General features: G+C 51.0%; 1 protein-coding gene across 1 annotated transcript in view; it reads right to left on the reverse strand.

Moving 5' to 3' along the window:
• The window catches only part of CPAMD8 (C3 and PZP like alpha-2-macroglobulin domain containing 8), a 98863-nt gene that overhangs the window by 62196 nt on the left and 23143 nt on the right, over nucleotides 1-13524 (reverse strand). The window contains exons 12-17 of the mRNA XM_067733125.1: nucleotides 12740-12910; nucleotides 9763-9891; nucleotides 3136-3319; nucleotides 1663-1835; nucleotides 927-1076; nucleotides 394-555 (exon numbers count right to left, since the gene is read on the reverse strand). Coding sequence (XP_067589226.1) covers nucleotides 394-555; nucleotides 927-1076; nucleotides 1663-1835; nucleotides 3136-3319; nucleotides 9763-9891; nucleotides 12740-12910 — 969 coding nt within the window. The remainder of the gene's footprint in view (nucleotides 1-393; nucleotides 556-926; nucleotides 1077-1662; nucleotides 1836-3135; nucleotides 3320-9762; nucleotides 9892-12739; nucleotides 12911-13524) is intronic.

The raw sequence follows: 13524 nt of genomic DNA on the forward strand, positions 1-13524 counted from the left end.
AGAATGACATTTGTGTGTATTGTGTCTCCAGCAGCGCCCTGGTCCCCGGAGCCAGGAAGGAAGGGGACAGATTTGAGCTACAAATGTCAGCAAGGGACCTGAGAACACGGCACCTGCACGCATAGTGTAGGTTTTCCTTCCACCAAAGCACTTTCATCATCATTGCTCCAGAACAAGTTCAAGTTATCAATGGATACTCATTCTGCTCTCGTCCGTTTTGCAAATTGGGAGGGTCCACATATGAGCTTCCACTGGGGACAATCAAAAAAGATTCTGCAATGCTAAAAGTTTGGAAACTTCCACCCCAACCCATCTCTGTACCCCGAGACCCTTTGTTTCAAAGGAAAAGGAGCTCAGAAGGGGGCGGTGGGGTCCAAGACCACCTCTCCTTACGGCAAAGGCAAACCCGGAGTCCTTGGTGACACCCCAGGGCCACAGGAAGATGGAGGAGCGCCGGCGTCGTCGGGCCATCAGCCCAGCCCACCAGAAGGGTCCATCCTCCCTGGACACCCCAAAAGCATCAGAAACATCGTAATCTTCCAATTCCCGGAAAACCTACAAACAAAGGGGAGCAGGAACTGGTCAACTGAGGGTTTCTTTTCAACCCAAACTGGCCTGGCATGCTCCCATCTCAACCTCCTCTCAATGTATCACTTGGAACCAATCTTAGGAGACCGGAGTCAGTGGCATTAACCCATTTTTAAGATGGGAAGCGTGGGGCTGAAGAGGTGGGACCCGGACAACGTGACATTGGATTTGACTCCAAGATCTTTTAACTGCACCCAAACAGCGACAAGGATGGGGTTTGCTGAGAATGAACCCAGTGAAGAGAGACAATCTGGATTTATACGGGGCTTTTCAGTTATTGGAAAGGAAGAGACGTCCGTGAAGATGCTGGAGCCCAGTGCCCAAGGGCCCCCGCTCACCTGGGTGGGAGTCAGCCGAAACCCAGACCTGAGCAAGTAGATGCTCTTGTCAACCGCAGCTACACACACGCAACTGCCCCTTGCAGCCCTGACCCGCAGATCGATGACTTCCCCGGGTTGGGTCTCATTTGCTGAATATGTCAGTGAAACCTGGACCCAAACACAGCAGAAAACTCGGGAGCTTGACCAAACTCTCCAGACCCACCCACCCACCCACCCTCTCTGCCCTCCGAGAAGAGTCGGTCCTCGCCAGCTCAGCTGGGACCCTGGCTTTGCTGCCCAGATGAGGAAAAGGATGGGAGGCTGAATGACGGGAACTAGGCTGGCGCAACTGGTACATTCTGTGCAGAAGATGGGAGGGGAGAAGAGAGGTGGGGAGAGGGGCGGTGACAGAGGACATGTTGCAGCCAGTTTTGGAGGGCGCAGGGAGAGGACGTGGGGGGCGGAGCCCGTTTGGGGGGACGTGAGTGGAGCCCAGCAGGGACAGAGAACAGCTGACCACTTTTCCTGTGTGTAATGAATCCCCATCTGGGTGAGTTTTGGAGGATCTCCAGTAAAGACGCAACTTAGGATCCTGAAGGTAGGGCAACCCTTAAAAGTCCTGCCTGTCATACTATGTGAAGTCTGAGTGGCAGCTGTGTGCAGTCTACCCCAGCCCCGACACCCTGGAGCCCTCAGCCCTGATGACTCTTGCCCATCGCCTCTCCCTCCCCCAGTTTGGTACCCGATGCTCTACCTGGTTTTCAAAGAAGGTCTCAACAGCAAACTGGAGGCTGTCAGCCACCCCTTCTCCATTCTCCCTGACGTAGAAGGCCAGCAGGCGGCCGAGGGGGACCATGCTGGGGGTCACGGTCAGCCGGAGAGAGGTCACGCACACATTGACCTCTGCTGCTGGGGCTGGAGAGGGCTCTTAGACAAGTCAAAGGTGGGGAGAGACATGAAAGCTCAGCATCCCACAGTAGAACCACCGATGCCCCAGTTGCTCTGGGGGTTACATAGGGGGTGGCGCGAAGAGATGGCAGCCCAGGGCTGGCCCAGGGCAACTACTCCATGGATACTCACACCCCCTGTTATTTCACCCAGAAGGGAAGATCAACCCAAGAGGATGTGGACGCACAATGTCCAAAGCACCATTCAGGCCAGTGGTTCTCAACCATGGCAATGCTACTCCCCAGGGGGCATTTGGTAATTTTGGTTGTCGCAACTTGGGGGTGTTACTGGCATCTAGTGGGTGGAGGCCAGGGATGCTATCCAACACCCTACAATGCACAGGACAGCCCCACAGAGAATAATCCGGCCCCAAACATCAGTAGTGTGGAGGATGAGAAACTGACGTGGATGAGAGAGACCCTGTCTGACGTCCTGTCTGCCTGTCTGCCCGCCTTCCTATCCATCATCCATCCATCCATCCATCCATCCAATTATCCACCCATCCATCCATCTATGACTCTATCTAACCATCCATCTATCAATTTATCTATTGATTCTATTTATAAAGCCATCTCTTTATCGACCCACCTATCCATGACTCTATCCATCCATCAACTTATCTATTGATAATTCTATCTATGAATCTGTCTCCCTATCTATCTATCTATCTATCTATCTCAGTGATTCACACCCAGGCGTCACTTTTCCCCCTAGAGACACTGGTGATATCTGGAGACATTTTAGGTTGTCATACTGTGTGTAGGGGGGTTGCCACTGGCATCTAGTGGGGGGAGACCAGGGATGTTGCTCAGCAGCCTACAGTGCACAGCACAGGCCCCATAACAAAGAATATCCTGCAAGTGTCCACAGTCCCTAGTTAGGGGATCCTGCTTGAGGCAGAAGGGCTGTGAAGAGGACGAGGCTGGGGAGACCCAGGGGAGGAGGTGGGTCTTGTGAGGAACATGTGGAAAAGAAGGACCCCTACGTGGGGAATCAGTCTGGGCAAAGGCGGAAGGGGCCTGGCAGATGGCAACCTGGCACAGCGTGGGCCTGTGCAGGGGCCCAGCCCATGGCAGCCTCAAGAAGCGATGCCTCCAACAGCTGGTCACTGCCCAACCTCCTGGCCCCAACCCGGTCTTGCCTGGGACGTGTGCCCTCCACCCTGAGGCAGGCCCCCCCTCCTGGCTGCACCCTGCCTACTCCTCCTTGCTGGGGCGCCCACCCCAGTCTCAATGGTTCAGAAGGAATATAGGAACCTCCAGCCCGTGGCCTAGCTCACCTGTCTCGGAAAGGTGCGTTAAGCGGATGGGCTTCTCCAGGGCTGCCCGTTTGCTTCTCTGCTGGGTGATGTGGGCAGGCTGCTGGCCCGAGAGCACAATGTTGCCCCTCGCAGCCACCTCATAGTACAGAGTGAAATTGCAGGGGCACGTGGACTTCACTGGGAAATGGGCATCCTCCCCAACCTGTGGGAGACACGTAGCATGGGGAGCCATGCCTGACATCCACAGCCCAGCACCAATGCCACAGCCTACCCTAGGGAGAAGGCCACTGTGGGGCCACAGGGAGGCCAAGAAAGCTGAGGGAGGAGCACTGGCTTCAGAACTGAGTGCTCGGCATCTGGTCCTGGCTGTGGCCACATCACCATGGCAACCTCAGCTGATGCTCTGTAAATGGGGCTGTGCTGCGGATGAACCGTGATAAGGGGATGGAAACTCTCCGTGAGTGCAGTGTAGTAAGGATCTGAACCTAGCCTAAGAGAGGTCTGGCCTTTGTCCCTTGCTCCTGGAAGGTGATCTTTAAGGCCTTGAAATGTCCTGCCTGATGAGTCTTTGTTTATCTGGGGTCTGGGGCACACCAGATACTAACAATATAATTTACGGTAGGGACATTGGGCCACACTATATCAGTTTGACCTCTGGAGGGGCTGAGACTAGGGTCGGCCAGGCAGGTGGTTAGCCATGTCTATGTGACTAACCTCCAATAAAAACCCTGGACACTGAGGTTCGGGTGAACACCCCTGGTTGGCAGTACACCATGCATGTGGTCACACATTGTTGCTGGCAAAGCCACACTGTCCTTGACTCTATGGGGGGAGGACAACTGGAAGTTCACATTCAGAACTCACCTGGCCCCTGCCTCATGATCCTCTTGCCTTGCCTGTTTTTAATCTGTATCTTTCACTGTATTAAACTGTAACTGATTCTAACAGCTTTCAGGGATTCTGTGACTCCCTCCAGAGATTAAAGAAACTGAAGGTGGTTTGGTGACCCCCCCAAATTCTGCAATTGATGGGGGATGGTCTTGGGGACTATTCCCTAACTTCACAGGCACCAGTGCAGGCAATGGGCAGGAACTTCTCATTGGATATACACTTGATGAGTTGGGTTCTATCACAATCCCCAAGTTTCCAGAGGGGATTTGATCCCTTCCCAACATCAGTGAGTGGTGGGGACAGGATTCAAACCCCAAAGGGCTGAAGCCAGAGCCCCATGCTTAACCTCCAAGCTGCCCTCATTCCCTGTGTTACAGCTGAAGTCTCCCAGGTCCTGTGACCTCCCCGAGAGCTTGGAGGGTGACCATTTCCAACACTGATGTTACAGGCTGCATGAGAAGTCATCCTCTGGACTTTTGCCCCAGAGGTTCCCTCCTCTGCCCCATGTTTTACAATCCATGACTCTCCCCAAACGTCTGGGCCACCCTGAATGCCCAGAGGAGGGTAATCTGAGGTGGTGAGCGGTGAGTATCATTCTCACTGTGGGTCCTTGGGCAAGTCATTTCACCTCTCTGATCCTCAGTTTCCCCATTTGTAAAATAAGGTTATATCTCCTGGACAGAAGGTCCTGAGGATCCAATGAATGATGAACGTATCATTCTCAACATCACACCTGTTCACTGTGGGTGGTTAATAAATGTCATTCTACTTCCAACTGAAGACAAGAACCCACCTGTTTAAGGAGCTGACCCAAAGGTACTCACTCCCACAGCCAAATCTGGGAAACTGGAGTAGCAGAAAGAAGAATGAACTCTTCAAGAGTGTCAAGGTCATGAAAGACAAGGAAAGACCAAGAAACCATCAGACTGGAGGACACGAAATGCAGTGTGAGATCCTGCATGGGATCCTGGACTGAAAAAAGCAGGTGCCTGGAAAAACTAGGGAAATGCAAATAAAGCCTGGGGTTTAGTTATGTCCAGTGCTGATGTCTTAGTTTTGACGAATGTGTCATGGTCTCAGAAGATGGTAACATTAGGGGGAAGCCTAACAAAGCGCCAGTGGCCTTTTTTGTCCAAGTGCAAAAGCTGATCCTAAAATTCATACGGAAATGCAAAGGATCCAGGATAACCAAAACAATCTCGACAAAGAACAAAGTTGTAGGACTCACGCTTGCCAATTTCAAAACTTACTACAAAGCTACAGTATCAAAACAGTGTGGTATTGGTATAAGGACAGACATATAGATCAATAGGATAGAACTCAGAGTCCAGAAGTAAACATCTATGGCAAACTGCTTCTCATCAAGGATGCCAAGACCTCTTGAAGGGGAAAGAACAGTCTTTTCAACAGATGATTCTGGAACAACTGGATCTCCACATTCAAAAGAATGAAGTTGGACCCTACCTCACACCATATACAGAAGTTTACTCAAAATGGTTCAAAGACTTAAATGTAAGAGCTAAAACCATAAACTGTTAGGAGAAAACATAGGGGTAAACCTTCATGACCTTGGATTTGGCAATGGTTTCTTTGAGATACGGCACCAAAAGCACAAACAACAAAAGAAAAATAATAGATAAATTGGATTTCACCAAAATTAAAAACCTTTGTTGCATCAAAGGACACTATCAGGAAAGTGAAAGGACAACCCACAGAATGGCAGAAAAGACTTCCAAGTCATATATCTGATAAGGGTCTAATGTCCAAAATATATAAAGTACCCTCACAGAAACAAAAAGACAAACAATTTAAAACACTAGGGAAAGAAAGCTGGATGAAGGATATGCAGGAACTCTCTGCGCTATATGAGCAACTCTTCTGTAAGTCTAAAGTTATTCCAAAATCTGAAATGAAAAAAGGAAGCATGGTGGTCACAAATTATAACACCTTGAATCATCTTTTAGAAGTTCACAAGTCCATAGGCACACTGAAAACAACCATAATACAGCAAAAATAATAGCGGGGCAAGTTCTTTTTTTACCAGCTAATAAATTTAGAAGGAATGTCAGAATCATCATAAGTGCAGAAATCACAGTATCCATCATAAAGCCAATGTGATAACTGATTACAGCAAGAATCATCAAAGATGCCAAAGGCATTTGGTGAAAGGTTGCTGGGGCTCAGGACACTGTGGCAGGGACCTCAGAGTGTCACCCAGATTATTTATTAGCTTCACCTGCAGAGGGAAAGAGCTGGTAGGAACCAGACCCAGCTTCAGCAAGGGTGGGGCTGCCCAAATCTGTGCCTCCTGATGGCGCTCAACAAAAGGAATACGTACATGGTAGTTTCGCCAGAACCATGTTTTAACCTGAATCTCACTCATAATGTGGGATAATCTGCAAGATCACAGGCTTGAATTCTTTGCAAAAGTCATGGCAATGAAAAGGCAGGGAGAGGGTTCTAGATCAAGAACGATTACGGACACAGAAGAGCCAAATGCAACTTTTAAATTGATCCTGAGTAAAATGCAGGCACGCATACACACACGCACACACAGGTGAGCACACACACATGTGCACATGCACAAGCATACATCTGCAAGACATGCACACTCACACATATGTGCAGGCATGCATGGGTGTGCACACACACTATATATAAACTGTATCTCGAGGACACCTTTGAGAATCTGAATATTGCCTGTGAATTAGACAATATGATTGAGTTAATATAATTTTCTCAGATATAACAATGACCTTGCGGTCATGTTGAAGAACGTCCCTATTTTTAAGACACATTATGCTCAAGTATTTAAGAGTGAAGTATCATATCTGTAATTTCCTTTCAAATATTGCAGTCAAAAAAGGGGCAGGGCTTCCCTGGTGGCGCAGTGGTTGAGAGTCCGCCTGCCGATGCAGGGGACACGGGTTCCTACCCCGGTCCGGGAGGATCCCACGTGCCGCGGAGCGGCTGGGCCCGTGAGCCATGGCCGCTGAGCCTGCGCGTCCGGAGCCTGCACTCCACAACGGGAGAGGCCACAACAGTGAGAGGCCCGCGTACCGCGAAAAAATAAATAAATAAATAAGGTGGAAAGAAACAGATGGATAAATAGGTGAGTGGATGGACGGATGGGTAGATGCGTGGAGGAATGGGTGGTAGGTGGATGATGGGTGCATAGGTGGGTAGATGGGAGGATGGATGGATGTGGGTGGATCGGTGGGGGGGGTGGGTAGATGGGTGGGTGGATGGGTGGATGGAGAGATAAATAGATGAGTGGATGGATGGGTGGATGGGTAGATGGATGGGTAGGTAGGTGAGTGGGTGGGTGGGTAGATGGGTGGGTAGATGGATGGAGGCAAAATATTAATTCATAAATCTAGGTGAAAAGCGTATGGTTATTTATTATACTTTTTTTATTTCTCTTTAAATTTGCAAATATCCTCCTTATAACAACACCCAAACAAAAGTCTCTTTCTGTTTGAGATGTTGGGGAAAAAAAGGAAAGAGTGCAAATCTTTTTCTTCTTCTCACGAACTAACCCCATGGCATCAGAGCAACCCTAAAATATTGGGGTGACAGCCCCATTTACAGAGCAGCTCCTCCCTGCACATCCCTTGGTGCTGGAGGAAGAAGAAAGGGCCCCAACACAGAGCTGGGACTGCACCAGGCATGGTCACTCTTGCCTCAATGCCCTGAGGTCACACTCAGGGCCCCTCGATGACAGTCTGGGACGGGGAGAGCTGGCGCCTGCTGACCTGACTGAGGCAGGACAGAGGTGTCCCTCCAAGAAGAAATTCTGAGCGGCCCAGCCAAGTCCTCGCCTACGGGAACAGTCGTCCCAGCAGACATGACACGGGACTCCTTCCCACCCCCACAAGAAGGTGGCCAACCCCAGCACCCCTACGCTGCACAGATGGTTAAACAGTATTAAAACAAGAACAGCGTGTGCAGCCTAGCTGGGCACGACCTCACTGGAGTTTCTCATTCTCATAACCCCCACAGAGGGCCATTAAGCCCAGGGAGTAGGCAGCCCTGCCACCTCAGTTCCTCCAAGATGCGTCCCAGGGGCCCCTCAGGGCTGGGCAGCACCCTCGGAGAGGGGATCTCAGAGGTTTACAGGACTGGTAGGGCCCGGGAGTCCCATTGGCAAGTGGTTTCCATTAGAGGCAATGCTGGCAAGCCTGCCACCACCCACGGCAGCCGGGCTCAGCCCTCAGAGCATCAATTAGGGGAATTAACGGAGTGCTTTATAAAACATACATATACGTATATATCGTTTAACAGGTGAGGGGACAAACAAACCGCAGTTGATCCAAACCATATGATGCAATATAATTCGCCACGAAAATGAAAGGCCCTCTCAAGTCAGAAAAAGAGTCGGACGTAGTTCGATGCAAATTGCTAAATGAAAGAAGCCAATCTGGGGACTTCCCTGGTGGTCCAGTGGCTAAGACTCCGCACTTCCAATGCAGGGGGCCTGGGTTCAATCCCTGGTCAGGGAACTAGGTCCCACATGTCGCAACTAAAAAAGATCCCACGTACCACAACGAAGATCCCGCAAGTGGCAACAAAGATCCCACGTGCTGCAACTAAGACCCGGCACAGGACTCCCCTGGTGGCGCAATGGTTAAGAATCCGCCTGCCAATGCAGGGGACACGGGTTCAATCCCAGGTCCAGGAAGATCCCACATGCCGCAGAGCAATTAAGCCTATGCGCCACAACTACTGAGCCCACGTGCCACAACTATTGAAGCCCACGTGCCTAGAGCCCGTGCTCCACAACAAGAGAAGCCACCGCAATGAGAAGCACGCGCACCGCAATGAAGAGTAGCCCCCGCTCGTTACAACTAGAGAAAGCCCTCGTGCAGCAACGAACCCAACACAGCCAAAAAAAAAAAAAAAGACCCACTGCAGCCAAATAAATAAATAAATATTTTTTAAAAAAGAAGAAGACAATCTGAAAAGGACACGCACTGTATAATTCTGGCTCTATGACATTCCGGAAAAGGAAAAAGTATAAAGACAGTGAAAAGCTCAGCGTTTGCCAGGGGTTGGAGGGAGGGAGGGAGGAATAGGTAGAGCACAGTGGATTTTTCGGGAAGTGAAACGATCCTGTACGACGTTGTAACGGTGGATACATGACATTGTGCATTTGTCATAAAACGTGCACCACCAAGAGGGAACCCTGACATACACTGGGGACTTCAGTGCATAATCTCATATTAATAGCGGCTCATCAATTTTAACAGATGGTAATAATCAGGGAAACTGCGTGCAGGGGAAGTGGGTGTATGGGAAGTCTCCATATTTTCTGCTCAGTGTTTTCAGATCCCTATTTCCACACACATCTTCACGCATCTTACTTAATTTGGATCATGGAATAACAGACTTGGGAAGAACTAATGTGAGATCCAGCTCTGAGTTCGTCTCATCTTTGCACTCGGTGTGTCTGCAAGTGTCTGGTGGGTGACTTCCGGTGCCTTTGCACAAGAAACTCCAGACAGTGGGGAACCAGGGCCAACAGGACCCTGAGGGCAGGTGACATCACAGTAAACCCTGGCCTTGGCCTAAATGTCCATCATAAATAAATTACAGGAATTCATTCCATGCAATACTCCCCTTGCTGGAGGGATGGGGCTCCTGTGTCAGCATCAGCATTAACCCTGCTGGGGCATGTGCAGGCTCCCTGGAGGCACGTGCATGCTGCTTCTTGGGCCCCGTCCTGCTCGAGAAGGGCACACCTGAAAGCCTTACCTGCAGGGGGAGGGAGGGCGGCTGCAGCTGCAGGTAGCACTGGCTTGGGGAGTACCAGCTGTTGAGGGAGAGGTAGCTGGGCAGGTACTGGGCCCCCACGAGCTTTCCACCGAGGGCTGTCACCTTGGTCTAAAGAAGAGAGGGTATTTGATCAAGGCTTGGATGCTTGGTGTAGGAAGGGGGTCTTAATCAAGCCTATGTAATGAAACCCCAATAAAAACCGTGGACACTGAGGTGGGCGTGAGCATCCCTATTGGCTGTGCTCTGTGTGTAGTATCAGGAGGGTGATGTGTCCCGACTCCACGCTTCTGCCTGCCCTGCCCTGCCCTGCAGCAAGATCTTCTCATGCTCCAATTTCCCTTTGGAGAACCTCTTCCCCAATTCTCAGAGTATGGGGTCCAGTGTGGCTAGCTTGTTCTTCCCCAGCTCCACGGGAAGCAAGTGTCCAAGGCTGGCCACAGGGTGTTGGGGGTTGGCTCAGGCAATGGTAGGTGGCCCACGTGGCCACTGAGAGACAGTTCCATCATAGGCATATTAGGGAAGCCCATGTCCTGGGCTTGCCAGCACCTTCGGTGGCTCCTCGGAGGGTAAAACCTCCTTGGGAAGTGAGCACAGGGGAGATGGTGGTCAGGAGAGGGAGAAGCCGTGCTGGGCAGCATCCCCAGAGCTCTGGACGCTGCTCCCCCTGGAGTTCTCCATCCTCCCCCTTCATGCCCCAGGGACTGGCAGTTATATGACTTTTGCTCCTTTGGAAGTTTGAACCTGCTGTCTTCACTTGCTGCTGGAAAAGTGTGGCTAACACAAGAGAGATGCCAGAAGTGGGGGCAGGAAGGGAGTAGTCTAAGACCTCTGTGTGATAAAGAATAAAGAAGCTAGGGACTTCCCTGGTGGCGCAGTGGTTAAGAATCCACCTGCCAATGCAGGGGACACGGGTTCGAGCCCTGGTCTGGGAAGATCCCACATGCTGCGGAGCAACTAAGCCCGTGCGCCACAACTACTGAGCCTGCGCTCTAGAGCCCGCGAGCCACAACTACTGAAGCCCGTATGCCTAGAGCCCGTGCTCCGCAACAAGAGAAGCCACCGCAGTGAGAAGCCCACACCTCAACGAAGAGTAGCCCCCGCTCACCGCAACTAGAGAAAAGAAGCTGGCCCACCTTTATCTCAGTTACTGGCAGATAGCCTCTGAACCCCTAAAATTTCCCAAGTGATGCGGGTGTCTTTGTTATTCATGGTGGGTCCTGATCATATGAGCTAATGAGATAATTCGGGATGGGGACAATCATGCCAGAAAGACCAATCATGGGATTAGAGAGTTGGGGCTTTGAGCCACGGGATGTGGTGTCCACTTGACCTCTAGGGAGGGGAGGCGGCTAGAGACTGAGTTCCGTCATGGGGCCAATGATTAATCAATCAAGCCTATGTAGTGAAACCCCAATTAAAACTGTGGACACCAAAGTGGGAGTGAGCATCCCTATTGGCAGTGCTCTGTGTAGTGCCAGGAGGGGGACGTGTCCCAACTCCATGGGGACAGCACACGAAGCTACAAATTTGGGACCCTCCCAGCTCTCGTCCTATGCATGTGTGTCTCTCTCTTTGGTTGGTCCTAAGTTGTATCATTTTGCTATGATAAAACTGTAATTGCAAAAAATACAAACTTCCAGTTATAAATTCGGTCCTGGGTATGTAATGTACAGCATGGTGTCTATAGTTAATCATATCGTTTTGTACATTTGAGAAAGTTGCTAAAAGAATAGATCTTAGAGGTTCTCATCACAAGAAAAAAAAAGTGTAACTGTGTATGGTAACTGGACATATTGTGATGTCATTTCACAATATATACATACGTTAAGTCATTATGTTGAACACCTGAAATGAATATAATGTTACACGTCCACAGGTGCTGTAATTGTAAGGTAGTGGGGTAGCAGGAACCTCCAAATTTGTAGCCAGGTGGTAAAAAGTGTTGGTGGCCTGGGGATCCCTGGCTGTTAAAAATCTTTAAGGAGGGCTTCCCTGGTGGCGCAGTGGTTGAGAGTCCGCCTGCCGATGCAGGGGACGTGAGTTCGTGCCCCGGTCCGGGAAGATCCCACGTGCCGCGGAGCGGCTGGGCCCGTGAGCCATGGCCGCTGAGCCTGCGCGTCCGGAGCCTGTGCTCCGCAACGGGAGAGGCCACAGCAGTGAGAGGCCCGCGTACCGCAAAAAAAAAAAAAAAAAAAGTCTTGAAGGACATGTCGCCCACAGGGGACATAGTGACCACAAGTGTCCTCGGCTCCCACCCACACATTTATTCCCAGCTACCTCCTGTCCCCACCATCCCAGTGTCCGTGGGGCCACCACGCCTACCACCAGCTAGAGAGGTGAGGGCTGGGACATCCTCTTTACCACACCTCCTCCTCCCTCCCCTGACAAGGAGACACCAGGTCCTGCCAATTCTACCTCCACAGCTCCAGGCTCAGTGTCCTCTCCATCATCACCTCCCGTCTGCCCACCTGTGGCCCCGCCCAGACTTCCCCCACTATGGGCACTGGAGTGACAGACTGCCTTCTGGGTAAGCCCTGAGCACCCCTGTGAGGTGAGGGGAAGCCCCACTGGCTCCCTCCTCCATATATTCTTGAAATGGCTTGGCTGGCTGGGCATTTGCAGGATCCCATTACACTAGGACTGTGGGCCTCTGGGGCTGTGCATATGCTGTTCCACCTTCCTGGAAGCAGCCTGGCTGAACCTCCCCCTCGTCAGGAGTCCACCTGGGAAGATCCCCTCACAGGAGCCAGGCACCCTCATCTCTTCTCAGCCGCCCGCCTCACTCTGGGGTGGTCGGGTTATCTGACTCACTATCAGCCTCCCCCGTCAGACTTTGAACTCCCTCAGGGCAGGGGCAGGACCCAGGTCCACTGACCCAGCGCCTGAGCATGGCCTGGAGGAGGGGCCAAATCCATGCCTGCTGGCTGAATGACAAGGGTCTAGGTGACTCACCCACCTCCAGCCACACATGCTGGGCTGACACAGGGATGGAGGGGATTTCGAACCCTACCAGCCCACCCCGGGACACAGACTCGGTGGTGTATATGTTGTCCTTCGGCGTCAGCTCTGCCCTGATCTGGACCGTCACCCCCTCAGCCGGGCTGCCGTCTGGGTAGGACAGCTCCACCTGGAAGGAGTCACCAATGATTCAACGTGGTTAGGGTGGCAACACTTCCCAAACGGATCTATAGATTCAACCCAATCCCCCAGCAGGCTCCCAGCCAGCTTCCTTGCAGCAATCAACAATCTAATGCTAAAATTCATACGGAATTACAAGTGGCCCCAAACAGCCAAAGCAGTCCTGAAAAAGAACCAAGAACTCACACATCCCAATTTCAAAACTTACTACAAAGGTACAGTAATCAAGACACGTGGTACTGGTATAAGGACAGATATGCAGACCAGTAGAGTAGAAGAACTGAGAGTCCAGATATAAATCCACCCATCTATAGTCAATTGATTCAAAAAAATAAGATTAAAATATGGTGAGGGGGAATTCTCTGGCACTCCAGTGGTTAGGACTCCACGCTTCCACTGCAGGGGGCATGGGTTCAATTCCTGCTCAGGGAACTAAGATCCTGCATGCCGAGTGGCACAGCAAAAAAAAAGAAAAGAAAAAGATTATAGTCAATTGATTTATGACAAGGGTGCCAAGACCATTCAATGGGGAAAGAACAATCCCTTCAATAAGTGGTTCTGGGACAACTGGATCTCCACATGCAGAAGAATGCAGCTGAACCC

Source organism: Pseudorca crassidens, chromosome 3, assembly GCF_039906515.1.
Source record: "Pseudorca crassidens isolate mPseCra1 chromosome 3, mPseCra1.hap1, whole genome shotgun sequence".
In the NCBI taxonomy this organism is placed as follows: Eukaryota; Metazoa; Chordata; class Mammalia; order Artiodactyla; family Delphinidae; genus Pseudorca; species Pseudorca crassidens.